General features: G+C 44.1%; 2 protein-coding genes across 5 annotated transcripts; both read left to right on the forward strand.

Moving 5' to 3' along the window:
• The first annotated feature begins 6,856 nt into the window (after window positions 1–6,856).
• Window positions 6,857–12,609, forward strand: LOC112880394 (potassium transporter 7-like). The gene is made up of 9 exons (XM_025944987.1): window positions 6,857–7,111; window positions 7,860–8,103; window positions 8,397–8,642; window positions 8,745–8,798; window positions 9,729–9,989; window positions 10,084–10,136; window positions 10,215–10,329; window positions 10,417–10,671; window positions 11,160–12,609. The coding sequence occupies exons 1-9, from the start codon at window positions 7,079–7,081 to the stop codon at window positions 12,257–12,259; spliced, it is 2,361 nt and encodes a 786-aa protein (XP_025800772.1). The 5' UTR covers window positions 6,857–7,078; the 3' UTR covers window positions 12,260–12,609.
• Window positions 12,610–12,949: 340 nt separating this feature from the next.
• LOC112879555 (nucleolar protein 58) lies at window positions 12,950–16,086 on the forward strand. 4 transcript variants are annotated; one of them, XM_025943829.1, is made up of 6 exons: window positions 12,950–13,173; window positions 14,055–14,215; window positions 14,821–14,882; window positions 14,956–15,009; window positions 15,128–15,203; window positions 15,720–16,086. In XM_025943829.1, the coding sequence occupies exons 1-6, from the start codon at window positions 13,070–13,072 to the stop codon at window positions 15,725–15,727; spliced, it is 465 nt and encodes a 154-aa protein (XP_025799614.1). In that variant the 5' UTR covers window positions 12,950–13,069; the 3' UTR covers window positions 15,728–16,086. The 4 variants fall into 4 exon arrangements, with proteins under 4 accessions (XP_025799614.1, XP_025799616.1, XP_025799613.1 ...); XM_025943831.1 differs by having other exon boundaries at window positions 12,952–13,173; window positions 14,055–14,209; XM_025943828.1 differs by having other exon boundaries at window positions 12,956–13,173; window positions 15,125–15,203.
• The last annotated feature ends 137 nt before the right edge of the window (window positions 16,087–16,223 follow it).

A 16,223-nucleotide genomic window follows, 5' to 3' on the forward strand; every position in this document is an offset into this window, starting at 1 on the left:
TTCTTTCTGGTCCGCGGCGCCTTTCTTTTTTTCCCCTTTCCCCGCGGCTTTTCGCAGGGGCGAGCGAATAATTGGATGTCCCTTGCTTGCTTGGGGTGACGGGGAGAGGATTACTGAGGTGTGTCTGTGTGTTTTACAAGACCGTCCAAGAGTAAATACGTGATCACGGATTTATATAATAATTGTAGGTCGTTTTGGCAAATCCAGATACATAGATTTCGCTATGCATCCAGATATCTGCATACGTATCAAAATTTATATATCTTAATTTACCAAAATGAACCACAATTTGAAATGGATGGGGTATGTTATTTAAAATTTTGATTTATTGATATATGGAATACATAGATTAAACCGTTCACGGTGCACGAGCACTCGATAGATGGGGAGTCCTTCCTCACTTACGGATAATCCGGTGTGCACGTCTCTCTATTTAATAATAACGTGGTTAAACGAATTGCGCAACCACTAAATGCTATTGTTGGTGGGTTTTATGGTCAGCGATTCGATACCATGTGGCATACGTTCGGTCGTGATTCGGTTACAACTTTATCTCGCAACTTGAGATGTTACACTGAATTTGATTGTCTTTGTCCCCTCCATATGCATCTACGAAACTTGGCATTAGAACCAAAAGGTTCATTCCCGTTTCCTATTTTATTTATCCCTGAATATATAGTTCTGTGTCTCAAAATTAATTACTAAAAGAATATGGCATTCATATTAAACGCCACGTTAACTAATACGTTGTAGAATGCTTGTATCATGTGTGCGTGCTGGCGTGGATATATCTCCTCCAGCTTTCGCTCCGGCGAGTCAGCATCGATGTTTAGTACAATATTAATTGCTTCGTTCGTGTGTTGGCGGGTGTGGAAGCTCTCTCTTTCATTTCCTACTTGGACATGTTTTTGACGTTTTCTCTGCGGTGATCATGTCTAAAGTAAAAAGGACGTACAATAATCCACATATATATTGTAACAAAAAATCCATTGCCTTATTAGACACGCATGATCAGCCATAACCCCCACCCCCATAAGTTGCCCATGCATGCATGTTCGAGAGACATGCTTTCCGTGGGACGCCGGCCCTCACGGGATCCTTGCCTGGTAGAATTAGGACAAAGCTAGCAAGCGTAGCGATTAAGCTTTGGATCTTTTGGTCAACTGAGTAACTCAGCTAACAGAAACGTCAGGCGACTCGATCGGTCGATCATCCGTGCACAAGCTAGCGCACGGCACGGTGCATGCTGTGCCAACCAAATGAACGCCGTCTCCATCCTCGCCGGTCCTCGATCACCTACCTCTACCCACCGCCCCCTCCGATCCCCTGGCTCTGGCTGGCATGCATGCATGCTGCATGGATAAAGATCACCGAGTTCTGTACATCCGCCACGCGATCCGCGTGCCGGATTCCAACCTGCCGTCGCAAATGGACGGCTTCCAATATCCACCGCCTGTCCGAGTCCGACGAGGCCCGCAGGATTCGTTGCGACGGCTTTTCGTCCAGAATTTCGGGCCGAAAGAGGAGCATCGTCTCGGCGTCCTCTCTCCCTCTACAATTCAGGCGCACAGTTAGAAAGTTGGCCGTCACCACGGGACTACGGAGTAAAAAGGGTACCAGCTTTAATTTAGCTTTGAGTAGGAGTATCGGGTTGTAAGAATATTTGCAGCCTATATCCCAGCATACTCGTATAGGTATAGTAGTTAGATCTTCACTGTTAATACATGATTGACTTATCATTAAAATAAAGTTTTTATCACTCTCACCAACTTTTGTGTCGAAACCGTTTCTTCTTTCTCATCTCTTCTCTTCTCTCTCTTCTTCACCTTAGCGTGTAGCCTGCTTAGATCGTGTTATTATACTTTGCTCGCTCGTAGAGTACCTGAACGAACGGTCAAAAGGCAAGTCAAAGTCGATCCTTGGAAATTCCAACGCGTCGGCATCCATCCTGGCAAGTGCGCGCGCGCGCTGCGCCAAAAATGCCCGGCCTGGGCCAGCCCAACCGCCAACGTGGAGTGGACCACACGCGCCGCGTGCCGCGGCCGAAAGCCTAGACCACCACCGTAACCGTACCAGCGGATAAGAAGCAGCTGCCTGCCGCGCCACACCAATCTCGCTCGAGCCAAGCCAACCAAAATCTTTCTAGATTTTCCTTGGGTGACCAACTAATCGCCTTGATGAACATTAATTCTGACCTGCAGACAGTAACCCGATCCGACGATCCATTAGCCAACGCGCGGCAGCTAGCTGATGCCAGGTGGTTGAGTGCGCACGGCTTTTCTTTTTCTCCAGCTCTTTGATTTCCAGTTAAGCAATTAATATAATGGCTCCGATAATTGATGCTCACTCGTCGCTGTTACGTACTACTCCCTCCGTTCCAATCTCGATCTTTAATTTTGACGCCGGGTCGCTGTCCGACGTGTCCAAATTAAACCGGCCATCACGTTTCGCCGCTCCGTTCCATTCCATCCACCGGCGCGGCCGGGCCCACAGATTTTGGTTCCATGCCGTGCGTACGTGATTCCTTTTTATCTTTTGAGTCTACAATACTTTAGCATATCGCAGGTGCCAAGGTACGTAGTAGCACAGTGCCCTCCTCCACTGTGCGAGTACAGGATACCGGGGGTGCTGACTGCTGAACCTGATTAGTTACGTGCATTGTGCAGCTGCGATTGTTCCGTACGGATCGGTGGGGGCCATGTGAGGTCAGGTGATCGTTCAGTGGGACCAGAAAAAAGGTAGCCAGCAGTAACTTCATGCGGAGCACACGCTAGTAACAATCTTCCTATAACTTCCGACCTTGATCATTCACAAGCGAGGACCAAGCAATAGCCAGGGTAATAAGTGGGGACGCACGAATTAAATCCGATGCTCTACGTATCTTGTCAGCATAGCATGGCTATTTCCTTGGTAGGTGACACCTTAAGCAGCAAAGATCAAATTGCTCCATTGTAGAGATATCAGAGTCTTTTTTTCTTTCTTTATTTTCTAATAATACATCTACGAGAACCTTGACAGCTGAAACACACGAATCGTACTCCTTTGGATACGGTGTGGGGGGCTAAATACGAGTTTGCACATGCTTCTTCCGCAAGTACGCAAAACGATCCAACCCTTGGTAGGTTTATCTAGAAATATAACTCATCTAATAAACTAGTTTCAGCAATAATGTGCAGTAACTAGCAAACTCGTGACGGCTACTCATGAGTCTCGAGCCGTGGAGACTAGTGGAATAACATCGTACTAGGGGTTAGCTTGGTTCACTGATGAAGACGCATTAGCATGACCATGAGTCCGTACAAATAACATAGTAAATGAAATTGGAGTTAAATGTCGCTAATGATTCTAGTAGTTTAGTGCACAGATGGGCCCAACCAGCGTTCGTTCTTCAACTATGTTTACTTGATGATCAGATCAAATAGCGCAATATGCATACACGTGTCTACCGTCACATGGCTTTCATTCTCACTGGATCTGAGAACACTTATATTAGGAGCCATACTATGGGCGTGCTAGGATACACACACAAGTACCAGGCCCCTAGATTCATTCAGGACAATTCCATCCATATTTTGATAGCTCTTTACCGATATCTTTACCGGTTTGCAGGATTTTTTTAGGAGGGAGTACAATTGTATTTTTGACTCCAATTGTGACCATCAATCGCCTAAAATTCTACCATGGTCAAACACTTTTCATTTTGACTTGTCAAGGTGATTTCTAACGATCTCTATCTCTAGTTCTCTACTACTAAAAGGAGGCTAAGAGGCTAAGCGTGTGTTTGGTTGAGCTTTTCAACCCGCTTTTGCTTTTGCAAAAGCCAAAAACCAACCAAAGAGTTTAAACACCCTAGGTGCTTTTGCCCAAAAGCAGCTTTCACCGTAGTACAAATGCAAAAGCACATCTCCCCGTACTTTCAGTAGCTTTTGGGGTAAAAAATTACCCACCTGCCACTGATTATGAAAAAACGGTTCGTTCTATTCCACCTTCCGTCCCCATCCCGCCCTATCCCACCCCCGCCTACCGTCCCCATCCCGCCTGCCGCGCCGCAACACCCCCCCCCCTCGCGCCGCCCCGACGCCGCGCCGCCGTGATTTCTTATTTTTATGTTTTAATGTTTTAAAGGTCTGAACCAATTTGACATGTAAAATATTAGTTTTTATTATTATGTTATTATTGTGTTGTGTTGAAAAAAAATATTGTTGTCTTCTGTAGATGGATGGAAAATTAGCAGATGTCGCTAAAGAAGGGCAAAAGGGATTGTTGATGCTAGCTGAACTAGCCCAACATGCTGCTATTATGAGAGAAATGGGGGAGTTGTACATCCATCTACAAAAGTGATTACAGGGAAATGGCAGAAAGTGGAATTCAATGGGTGATGAGTTGCATAGGTCGTTCCAATAGATCCTACTTTTTCTACGGACCATGCAAGGGTGCGAGAGGACCGTTTTTAGCCATACTTCAAAGGTGCAATTGGAGCAATAGATGTTTCACATGTGAAAGTGGCAGTACCGGTGGACGAAGTGGTTAACCACACATATCGTTATGGATATATATTTCAGAATGTGCTAGCAATTTGTAACTTTGACATGAGATTCAATTTTATTGTTGCTGGTTGGCCAAGTGTTGCACATGACACGCGTATCCTCAGTCATGCACTGGTAAATTTTTCTTCATTTCCCGTGCCTCCTAAAGGTACGTTAGTTGTACTTGTATTATTTATTTTTCCTCATTTGCTTGTAGAAAAATATTATCTCGTGGCTTCGGTTTATGCAAACCGAATAAGTTATCTTGCACCTTACAAAGGAAGCGCATATCACATGCTCGAATTTCGGCATCGTACAGGCCCTCCTACAGAAAATACGAGGTATTCAATTTTTTGCATTCGTCCCTTCGAAATGTGATTGAAAGGTTTTTTGAGTCTTGAAGCAGAAGTGGCATATTTTGAAGAGCATGTCAAATTTCTCACCTCATACTCAGAAGCATATAATTATGGTTTGTTTTGCTTTGCATAATTTTATCCGTGATAGCATTTTGCGTGATAAGAAGTTTGAGAGATGTGATGCTGATGAGCAGTACTTGGTACCATCTATAAGTGGCACGGCACAAGCACAAGAAGATGGAAGTGAAGATGTAGAGAATGAGGATACCATGAATACTATTCATGATAAGATCACTGATGATTTGGTTAGTGCGAGAGGAGGATAGTTATGTTGATATATCGTAATTTTATGAGCCATTTACTTTGTATTTATTTTATATAATTGCTATAGTTCTATTTACGTGGACCACATGGATGAAAAACTTAGAAAATTTAATATTTTTCTTTCAAAAGATACATTTACATACGAAATAAATAGTGAATATATTAGGTTTGTACGAGTATTTTGGTATAGACAGTCCCACAAACCTTTATGGGGTATTACAGGTATTTCACCCACCGCATATAGTTTCCTACAGCTCACAGCTGCTCTAACTATCTAACTAAACGGTCTTCTGCTTTTCCCACGATAATTTTTTTACAGCAACTTTTCCACAGCCACAACTCATAACAGATTTTCCAAAGATAACGTCCAACCAAACACAGCGTGACACAGATTTTCATCGTCTACGCCCCTTCCGTGACCGACGTCGCCGCCCCTTCCTATCGTCCGTTGTCCAGCGAACGTCGAGCGTCCGTTTTACCACCTGTGATCCTCCTCCGTTAGATCGTGTTTGTATCGGATGATCTCAGTTAATTCTGCCGCCTCCCCAACGCCCGCCTGGAGAATTTTAAAAAGCAGAACTAAGCAAGTGGGAGTCGCAACAATAATAATAAGCTCGATCAATAGGTAAACTAGACAAAACATTCTACAGTAGCTCTCGAACATGCTCGAAAAATAAGCTCACAACTTTATTTTATACGGTTTCTACTTTGAATTTATATTTCGGAACTTAGAGTAAACATCTTTCTAAAGCTATTATGCAAAAGTTCTTTTATAAATATTAATGAGCCTGATCATATTCTGTATTGCTCATACTTTGTATATTAGTATGAAATTTTATGGACACCCGTGGTGACGCACGAATCTAGTACAACATATTTCTGTAGATAATATTAAGTAATTATTAGCTACTTTCTTCGTCCTACATTATTAGTTGTTTTAGCTTTTATAATTTTTTAAGCTTTGCTATGCATCCATCTATCACGTTGTTCGGCTGGCTAGTGGATGGCTGGGCTGCAGCTGCTGCTGCAGGGCAGCCAACAAGCCGGTAGCAGCCGCATCCAGCCGAACAGCATGTATCAATATACATATATATATATATATATATATATATATATATATATATATATATATATATATATATATATATAAACCAAAACGACGGGAGAGAGCAGTAATTATAGAGACTGAGAATGCCAAGCTCTCTCTACGGTCAGTTTCTGCCACCAGTGCATGAACAAACTGAGTAAAGCTACAAAAAATTTTTATCCCTAAAGCGAATGGCCGTTCTGCTCCATTGTTCTGACTACGTCATTGGTACAAAAGTCTCCACACCATCCTGTGCCACACCAGATGGGCGGCGCTCGTGTCAGAATCCGCCGTGACGGAAGCGCGGGCCCCACCGTCCGGGCCACGACTGGGCAGGGTCCTTTCTGCCCGCCGGTCACGATCGCTCCTCCCACTGACAGCCGGAGCCCACCGATCCCCGCGGCCCACGCGCAGGTACCCGTCTCCGTACACTTCCGGCACGGGCCAGGGCCACGCTCGCTCGCCCGCCGCCGCAACCGGGCAGCACGCTGCTCTTACGCGTCCGCGAGACGGCGACGTGTGCATCAAGCTCTTCACGCCCGTGAGCCGCTCTCCTCCCCTCTTCTCTACGGCTTCGCCTATAAAAACTAGACGAGGGGAAGCTTCTCAGCTACGGCTGATCCCGCCGCCGTTTCCCCTGGCGCTCCCGCTCGACGAGCCCCCATGGGCGCGTAGCAGCAGTGGTGGTTTCCTCTTAGCCCTCGCTTCTTCCAGCTTCCGCTTCTTCTGCCGCTACTGCTCCGTCTAGCTGCCTACGCGCTCGCTTCCAGTGACGGGAGCGCCCAATGGACGAGGAGATCGGCGGCGCCGCGCGGCAGGTAACGGCTCCGCTCACCCATCTGCTCCGACTCGTTTGGGGATGGTGCTCGGATTTCGTTCGATTTTGGTCGCCGCGCGATCCAGGACGCGACCAGTTGGTGCGGGCCGCGTTCCGATTTTGCTCGATTTCGAGAGAGCGTGAACTGAGTTGAAATCGCCTTTGTTCGATTTTGATACGGCGATGTGGAGCGGAGGACTAGGGTAGAAATTTGCCGGCGAATGCGAGATGCGGCGTGACTCGTGACTGTCGAATTCATTAAATCGCTGGTTGGTCAAGTTCCTCTAGTCTTCAATAGTCTTCTAGATGACTGGGTTCATCCGTAGTATCATGTGACTGAATCGGGTCAACGTTTGGCTGGTGCTCGTCTGCTCGATGCTACTTGCACACGGTGAAAACCTGACCTGAGCATTACCAACCAATAGTTTTCACCGTTTTGCAGCGTTGACGCATCGTTATCGTATTTGAATTTGAATTATTGGCATGTGTACATTTTTTATTTCGATATTTTTTTAAAAAAAATCCCGTAGAGCAAACGCCACTTTCGGTACTTTGTAAGCACTTATGCAGTTAACAACCACCGCAATACATCAGCAGTTTTGGCTGGTGCCGCTGGAAATTTGATTATTAGTTTTGCTGAACTTGCTTTGTTTTGCATTTGGGTACTGGATTGGTGCTGCTTCCTCACCACTGACACTTCCTGCTAGTTGCTACTCACAGCTTGAATTCTTATGGTTGTCGTTTTTCAGGCTCAGTGGAAAAATTACTGCAAAACTCTCTCCCTGCTAGCGTTCCAGAGCTTCGGTGTGGTGTATGGAGACTTGAGTACGTCGCCTTTGTACGTCTACAGAAACTCTCTGTCCGGAAGACTGAATGCCTACATTGATGAGACAACCATCTTTGGGTTATTTTCTCTGATATTTTGGACTTTTACACTTGTGCCGCTGCTGAAGTACGTCACAATTGTATTGAGTGCGGATGATAATGGGGAGGGTAAGCAACTTAATTGCAATACACTATTGTGTTATTGATGCCTTATGGAACTGTCAAGTTGTGTCACTAATTTTCTGATTGAAATGCATATGCTGAATTTCAAGCTAGTTTCGCTTCTTGAATTTCCAGAAAGTGCTAGCTTAACTTAGTCCATTCAAAACTTCTACAATCAGGTTACTTATGACATTATAAGGAATATGGAAAAGGCTTTCTAGCAGTTGCTTTGTTTAGCTAAGTAGTATGTTTCTTTCTTCGATAGACATGTTACTGATCAAAATTAATGTGTTGCACAGGTGGACCATTTGCTTTGTACTCACTTCTTTGCAGGCATGCAAAATTCAGTTTGCTGCCAAACCAGCAAGCGGCAGATGAAGAGCTGTCAACATATTATCAACCAGGCACTGATCGCACTGCGGTGTCCTCTCCATTCAAAAGGTTTCTAGAGAAGCACAGGAAGCTGCGGACCTGTTTACTTCTTTTTGTTCTGTTTGGTGCATGCATGGTGATAGGTGATGGTGTACTTACACCAACTATATCTGGTATGCATTTCATGTCCTGATTTCTTTACTTTGTTTCTCACTTTATTTAGTTATCTGGTACATTCTTCTCTCCTGTGACATCTAATGTTGCGCGTAATGTAGTTTTGTCAGCCATCTCTGGATTGCAAGACCCTGCCACAAGTGGATTATCAAATGGTATGCATTGGTTCTATTTTTTTCTACTGTCTTTTGTTTTTTAGAAACTCATTGTTGTAAAGTAATTTATTCTAATCATGAGATTGTCTTGAGAAGGTGTTCCATCTAGTCATGCTTATAGAACACCAGTTGGCTGAAGTTTTCTTAGTTGATCTACTAGATTTTGGGTAATGTGCTGAGGGGTTACACTCAATCTCTGTAATTTAATGGCATCGTGATTTGCAATATAGATCTAAACTGCTTTGACTTATGAATTGATATTACCTTCTTTGTCGTGATAATATGCTGAAAAATTACTTCATTTTGATGTTCTTGTTGTATAAATTTTCAAACTTGGATGGTAAACAATTTGTCATCTATGATTTGTGAAAAATACTGACATGAAACCTATCTTGGCAAATTATAATTCAACTTACCAGTAAAATAGTTGAAGGGTCTTTAAAGATACTTGAAATATGAATTCTATTGAATATTTCATAATTTTGTTGGCATGTGTTCGAGAAAATTGGTATTTAGGACTGGAACATGGAAAACTGGAATACCTATCTGTTTTTTTTAAAACTTTTTTAGAGCTTGGGTTTGTTCTGGTAAGACTGCAAGACTTGAAGACAACCGAATCAATTTGAACCTATACATCTCTTAGATTGCACCATGCAATTCATATGTCAACCTGACAGGGCATGACTGTGAGTGTGTGACTTGTCTTGACACAAATATTGGCTTATCTTTTGTATGTGTGCTTGTGCTCACGTATCACAGAGAACTACATAAATACAGAAATGTTGATTTGTGTGTCAGGGATTTTGTGCATTAACAATATTAATTATAAACTATATGAAAGGCTTTTTCTTTATTCTTTAACTAGATATATCCAGAGCTTTTCTTTCTTTATGAATGTATCGCCATCCTGATCAACTTGTTGGCACACAGGATGGATCGTATTCATTGCATGTGTTGTGCTGGTTGGTCTCTTTGCTCTGCAGCACCGAGGTACCCATAGGGTGGCATTCATGTTTGCTCCGATTGTTGTGTTCTGGCTCTTGAGCATTGGTATCATTGGTCTATATAATATCATCCGCTGGAATCCTAGAATATTTGTTGCTCTTTCTCCACACTACATTGTAAAGTTTTTTAAGAAAACAGGAAGAGATGGTTGGATTTCTCTTGGCGGAGTACTTCTTGCCGTCACAGGTGAACTCAAGTAGACCTGCTATCAGGCTGAAGCTATTGTCTTATTCTTATAATGAACGAATAGTTGTCTTACGAATGGGCATCACACATGCAGGTACTGAAGCTATGTTTGCCGATCTTGGCCACTTCACTGCTGCATCTATCAGGGTATGAAGAATGGTTTATATGTTTGTCAAAACCCAAAAAAGGAATTTATGCATAATTCAGCTCTTGTCCTGCTTGCAGCTGGCTTTTGTTGGTGTCATATATCCCTGTCTTGTGCTGCAATATATGGGACAGGCTGCGTTTCTATCTAAAAACACGCCAGCTGTCTATAACAGTTTTTATCTTTCTATTCCAAGTAAGCTTCAGCACTAAACATTTTTGTGACATATTGCTTCACATGTTACCGAAAAATATGGTTGAATTATATTCATCATGCTTGCAGGTCCTTTGTTTTGGCCTGTATTTGTCATAGCAACTCTTGCTGCAGTTGTGGGCAGCCAGGCTATTATATCTGCAACCTTTTCTATTGTTAAGCAGTGCCTTGCTCTGGGATGCTTTCCACGAGTGAAGGTTGTGCATACGTCAAGGTGGATTCATGGCCAGATTTACATACCTGAGATAAATTGGATTCTGATGGTCCTCTGTTTAGCTGTGGCACTTGGCTTCCGTGACATCACAGTGATAGGAAATGCTTATGGTAAGTATGACCACTTCAGTTCTGCAGAAACCGGTGAATCCTTTCAAACACATGGGAGCTATATGGCACTTCCATTTTACAGCACGTGCATACCCTTCATTTCGTCCAGAACCTGCATTTTTAGGCATTCACAACTTTGCAATCCATGTCACACCCTCATCTATAATTGAACATCGATTGCTATCACATAGTTGAACAATCCAAGAAATGTGATGCTCTATAATTTCCAATAGGCGATGGTACTGTACTTGGCAACTTTTGAACACGAGCTGCTAATTTTCCTTTCTCTTCTTTTGAAACCAAAGCTGCTAATTTTCTTGATAGGTTGTAAGTGGTGCTCATAACTTTGGAGGTGGATAGGCAGTTTTTTCTAGCATCTTTCAATTTTTTCATGGATGCATTGATCTTGTGCCATCATATGTTTCATGAATTCCTCATACAGGTTGAACCATCACTAAACTTTGCTCCCTCCATCTGTATGATCTCAGGTCTCGCATGCATCACCGTGATGTTCGTCACCACCTGTCTGATGTCATTGGTCATCATCTTCGTCTGGCAGAAGAATCTCCTGATCTCCCTGTTATTCCTCGTATTCTTCGGGGCAATTGAAGCCGCCTACCTGTCCGCAGCGGTTATGAAGGTTCCCCAGGGAGGTTGGGCTCCGATCGCGCTAGCCTTCGTGTTCATGTCCATCATGTACGTGTGGCACTACGGCATGCGGCGGAAGTACATGTTCGACCTCCAGAACAAGGTGTCGATGAAATGGATCCTGAACCTCGGGCCGAGCCTGGGGATCATGCGCGTGCCGGGGATCGGCCTCATCTACACCGAGCTGGTGACCGGTGTCCCGGCCATCTTCTCGCACTTCGTCACCAACCTGCCGGCGTTCCACCAGGTGCTGGTCTTCGTGTGCGTCAAGTCCGTGCCGGTGCCGTACGTGCCCGTCGACGAGCGGTACCTGATCGGCCGGATCGGCCCCCGGGAGTACCGCATGTACCGGTGCATCGTCAGGTACGGGTACAAGGACGTGCAGAAGGACGACGAGAACTTCGAGAACCACCTGGTGAGGAGCATCGCCAGGTTCATCCAGATGGAGGCCGAGGAGTCGGCCTCGTCGGGGAGCTACGAGTCGTCGACGGAGGGGAGGATGGCGGTCGTGCACACCACCGACACGACGGGGACGGGGCTGGTGGTGAGGGACTCCACCGACGACGACGCTGCGGCAGGCACGTCCCTGACCCGGAGCAGCAAGTCGGAGACGCTCCGGAGCCTTCAGGAAATCTACGAGCTGGAGAACGCTGGCAGCGTCAACCGCCGGCGGAGGGTGCGGTTCCAGATCGACGAGGAGGAGCGGATCGACCCGCGGGTGAGGGACGAGCTGTCGGACCTCCTGGAGGCGAAGGAGGCCGGCGTGGCGTACATCATCGGGCACTCGTACGTGAAGGCGAGGAAGAACTCCAACTTCCTCAAGACGTTCGCCATCAACTACGCCTACTCGTTCCTCCGGAAGAACTGCAGGGGCCCGTCGGTGACGCTGCACATCCCCCACATCAGCCTCATCGAGGTCGGCATGATCTACTACGTGTAGAAGACCTGCAGCGGGACCCCTCAAAGCAGCGCGGATTTTGTGACGTGGCTGCTTTGAACTCAGCCTTCTGCTGCCGAAGATGAGTACCAGTTTAGTTTTGTCTGTGCTTGTATATTTGTAATTTCATCGAGGTGGGAGGCAGCGTAAAACACATAAGCGGGATCCGGCGGTTGCCATTGTTTGAATCTGCAGCTTCGCTACCCTTGTAAATAGATTGTGCTCGTCATGGAAATTAAGCATTAGCTTGGCTTCAGATTTGACCAATATTTGTAATTTGACGCTCATTTGGATGGTGGTACCACTCTGACCGTATCACGTGCCTGTGAACAAATCCGGTAGTTAAATTGTTACTCCCTCTGTTCTAAAAATAATACTACTCTTGTTTTCCGAGGAGTCGAACAGTTTTAACTTTGACCAAATTTATATAAAAAATTAGTAATATTTATATCATCAAATAAATTCAGTGTGAAAATATATAACATGATCAATCTAATAATACTTATTTTGTAACATAAATATCAAGTTACTATTTTATATAAATTTAGTTAAATTTGAAATTGTTTAACTCCTCCGGACGCGTGAGTTGTATTATTTTTGGATGGAGGGAGTAAAATCACTGTCACGGGTCCGCATGTCAGAGAGGGATATGCGGGGAAGCAGGCTACACTCTGCAGAGAGCCACACGGGCTCTTTCCGTCTTTCGGCTCGAGCCCTCGAGATCGCACGGTGGTCCGGCCCGGCGGCATACCTGGTCCGACCAAACCAGGTCAGTCAGAAGAGCCCAACGAACCCGAGCCGTGCGGCGGCGACATGCCGGCGGCCGGCGACCTGTCCGATGAGGAGAAGCGGGCGATGCGGGGCAGCAAGTTCGCGCCGCTTCCTCCGCCTCCTCCCACCTCCCGCCCGCAGCCCAGGTATCGCGTCATCCCCTTCTCTGTTACCTGCGTCCAGATCCACAGATAGCCCGATTCGAGCGTATCGTGCTGTTGCGCTTGCGGCGGCAACTAGATTTAGCTTGATTTTTGTTGCGAACAAATTGATAGAGCGAGGACTGTAGGTCCGGATTAAGGTTTCGCCGATCGCAGTTTAGCTTGCTTGGTCAGGTCAGATGGAAACTGCGTGAGGTTGAAGTAAAATTGCGCGTTTAAAATACTTCGTGTAATTTCGTACTCGTAGTTTGGGGAGTTAGAAATTTTTGTGCGAATGTGATTTAGATTTTAGTTAGAGTAATTGGGCTCTTTTAGTTTCATGTAACTCAAAATTCACATCAGATTATACTCCGGAGAGTCAGTGCAATGCTATTTTACATATATACACAAAAATAACAAAAACAGCAGAGCAAGTTGAAGCCTGAATGTGTACCTCATGAAACATATAGTGGAGCTATAATGTGGCCAATGTCTCAAAAATCGCTGTACTAGGCAGTTGTACTTTCTGCAAGCTGCTAAAGTAATGCCATGTTAAATAGAGAAACATTGGTATACTAAGACATAGAATTTGACATTACCAAGGTTCGTCGTTTTCCATCCCTGTGTTTGTCCTACTTTCATACTTATTAGTCTTATAGATCAAACCCTGAACCTCTAGACAGAAAAACGCCTAGGTGGTAAGTGAAGCGGTGTTGCTCTGCCTAGCACCTAGGCGCTTCCTTTTGAACAGAGACCGTGGCAGACCTTATACTGGCAATATAAGTCTAATTACTTTAACAATATCGCTCTGTGAAAATCGTATGATGTTTCCTGAATATTTCTCTTTTGGTAACGTGCATAACATTATGATATATACTACCAAATAGGATGGCGCATCCTGGGGGACCACTAACCACAAACAAGGCTGCTGCCTTAGCGAAATTCCTTGAGCGAAAACTTCAGCAACCTGATGGCTTGGACTCCCTGAACCCTGACCTTGTAAAACTTGCTGTGAAAAATGCAAAGGAAACCATAAAAGCTAGTAAGAGTACACTTCTCCTCCCATTCCTCTATATGTACTCTGGAAAATATGCATTACATGAACTATCTTTTTATGGAGTATATGATGGAACAGTAGTAGGCATATACTGGTGATATTCATTTTTCTTCATTACCATGTGACACTTGTTGGTATGACATAGGAGTATGAAATAAACATCATCTTAAAGTTGCATCGTCCATTTTTCAGTTTCTTGCATGCATTGCAAGTGTTTGGTTGTAGTATCTGTTTAATCTTTTTGCTATGATACAATGAATTATTGACCTACATGAAAAAAAAAACTCGGATGAGACTGCCGCATACTGTAGTTTTAGCTTGTGTGAGACTTCATAATAATGAATTCCCAAAACAGTGAAGACAAAATTCAGACATGATACTAGATTGATTTTGCCGTTTTACCCATCAATCTGCGGCTTGCCTTATATCGTCGAATTGACTTCTAAGATAATGTTTTTGTGGCAAACCTCCTTCACTGTTTTGTCATTCGTGATGATTGCCAAGTTAATTCTCATATATCTTTGAAGCAGCAAAGTTGACGTACATCCCCTTGGAATCGTATTGGACTTGCATTTTAACAACTTTATCTGATGCAGGTGAGGCTTCAACTTCAGGAAGAGTAGTACGGCATGTGTCATCATTTGAGGATGGCTCTGAGGTATCTTTGCTGATTATAGCTTTCTTATATGACTCTCATAATTTGATTCAGTATTTAACTTCTAAATTAACAGGATTCTGAAGATGAAGCAGAGGCGAAGGGGATCAAAAGAAAAAGGAAAAATAAGGTACATCTCCTGAATATTCACTTAGAATGTCCATTGAATTTTATCTGGCATATATCCAGTCGGTTTATGTGCAAGTTTCATTGGGTTGTATCTGACAGTCATTTGTATCATTCAGAAGGTTAAAGCTCATCAAGGTGACGAACAGCAGAGCAAGAAAAAGAAGAAAAAGAAAAATAAAAATAAAAAGGGCAAAGGTAATTCAGTATAGGTTCTTCCCCCCTTGTTCTTTCATGCAAAATAAATTGATGGGCAGATAGTCAATGAACTGAAACTAAGCCACTATGGCATTCCCAGACCTACTTGAAAATCATAGAGGTTCGAGCTACTGTCAGAGTGTCAACTTATTTCACCATGGAAACTTCAGTAGATAGTGGTCCATAGTATTCTCTCTGGCAGCACCCTCTCTAGAGAGGTCAGAGGTGGGCAGGCCCAGACAGGGTTCGAACTCCGGTCTGTGGCTCCCAGGTGAAGCCGGGGGATATCTCTAGCCCATGGGCACAGTGCTCTCATACCCCAGATTAGATCACTGGATATTGCTATATATGAAATAGTTTGATACCTGCACAATCATCTTGAGCAGATACAACCTAAATGGAATATTTCTGTTTGTTCATGATATTTTATTTCTTTACATTGACCATGATAGTACTGTGGATACTCATCTACACACAGCACTTTTTATATCTGATAATTTTTCTAATTGAATTCAGGTTGCTGATGATTCCATGCCCGAGAAAGAGTCAAAGAAGGAAAATTTGAAATCTTATGATTTTTTTTACTAGTATTAGGAAGCTACAAGCAGGCAGGTCTCGACTGCAAAAGAAAGGGGGGGAAAAGCAACCATCCCTCCTTTTTTGTTCCCACTGCCATTCAAATTTCTTGTAAACGTACACTGCCTGTCATATGAGCACTGGAAGTTCCCATTTTCTGCAAAGGGCAGCTCAGCAACGATCCCTGAATTTTCTCCTGTTTCTGTATGCAAGAGGGTAACACACTTTACAAGGGAATTCCCAGATTGTACAATTGAACCTATCAGTCTCTGTTTGCAAATGCCATGAATATCGTTGTGTACTGAAAGTTTTCCCTCTGCTGATGATCATGAACTTTCCAATTCATCTGTTGAGCTGTACGTGTCTTTTTTACTGCATGTATTCTACCCCCTTCCTCTCGGGTGCAGGATTCCTGCTCGACGTGTCCTTTCCTTGGATTACGAG

Source organism: Panicum hallii, chromosome 2, assembly GCF_002211085.1.
Source record: "Panicum hallii strain FIL2 chromosome 2, PHallii_v3.1, whole genome shotgun sequence".
NCBI classification, from domain to species: Eukaryota; Viridiplantae; Streptophyta; class Magnoliopsida; order Poales; family Poaceae; genus Panicum; species Panicum hallii.

Coding starts and splice junctions, on each gene's coding strand:
- LOC112880394 (XM_025944987.1), top strand. CDS start 7,079: ATGGACGAGGAGATCGGCGGCGCCGCGCGGCAG. Junction 8,799..9,728: donor CACAAGTGGATTATCAAATG/GTATGCATTGGT, acceptor GTTGGCACACAG/GATGGATCGTATTCATTGCA. Junction 10,672..11,159: donor AGTGATAGGAAATGCTTATG/GTAAGTATGACC, acceptor GTATGATCTCAG/GTCTCGCATGCATCACCGTG.
- LOC112879555 (XM_025943828.1), top strand. CDS start 13,070: ATGCCGGCGGCCGGCGACCTGTCCGATGAGGAGAAGCGGGCGATGCGG. Junction 13,174..14,054: donor ACCTCCCGCCCGCAGCCCAG/GTATCGCGTCAT, acceptor ACTACCAAATAG/GATGGCGCATCCTGGGGGAC. Junction 14,216..14,820: donor AACCATAAAAGCTAGTAAGA/GTACACTTCTCC, acceptor TATCTGATGCAG/GTGAGGCTTCAACTTCAGGA.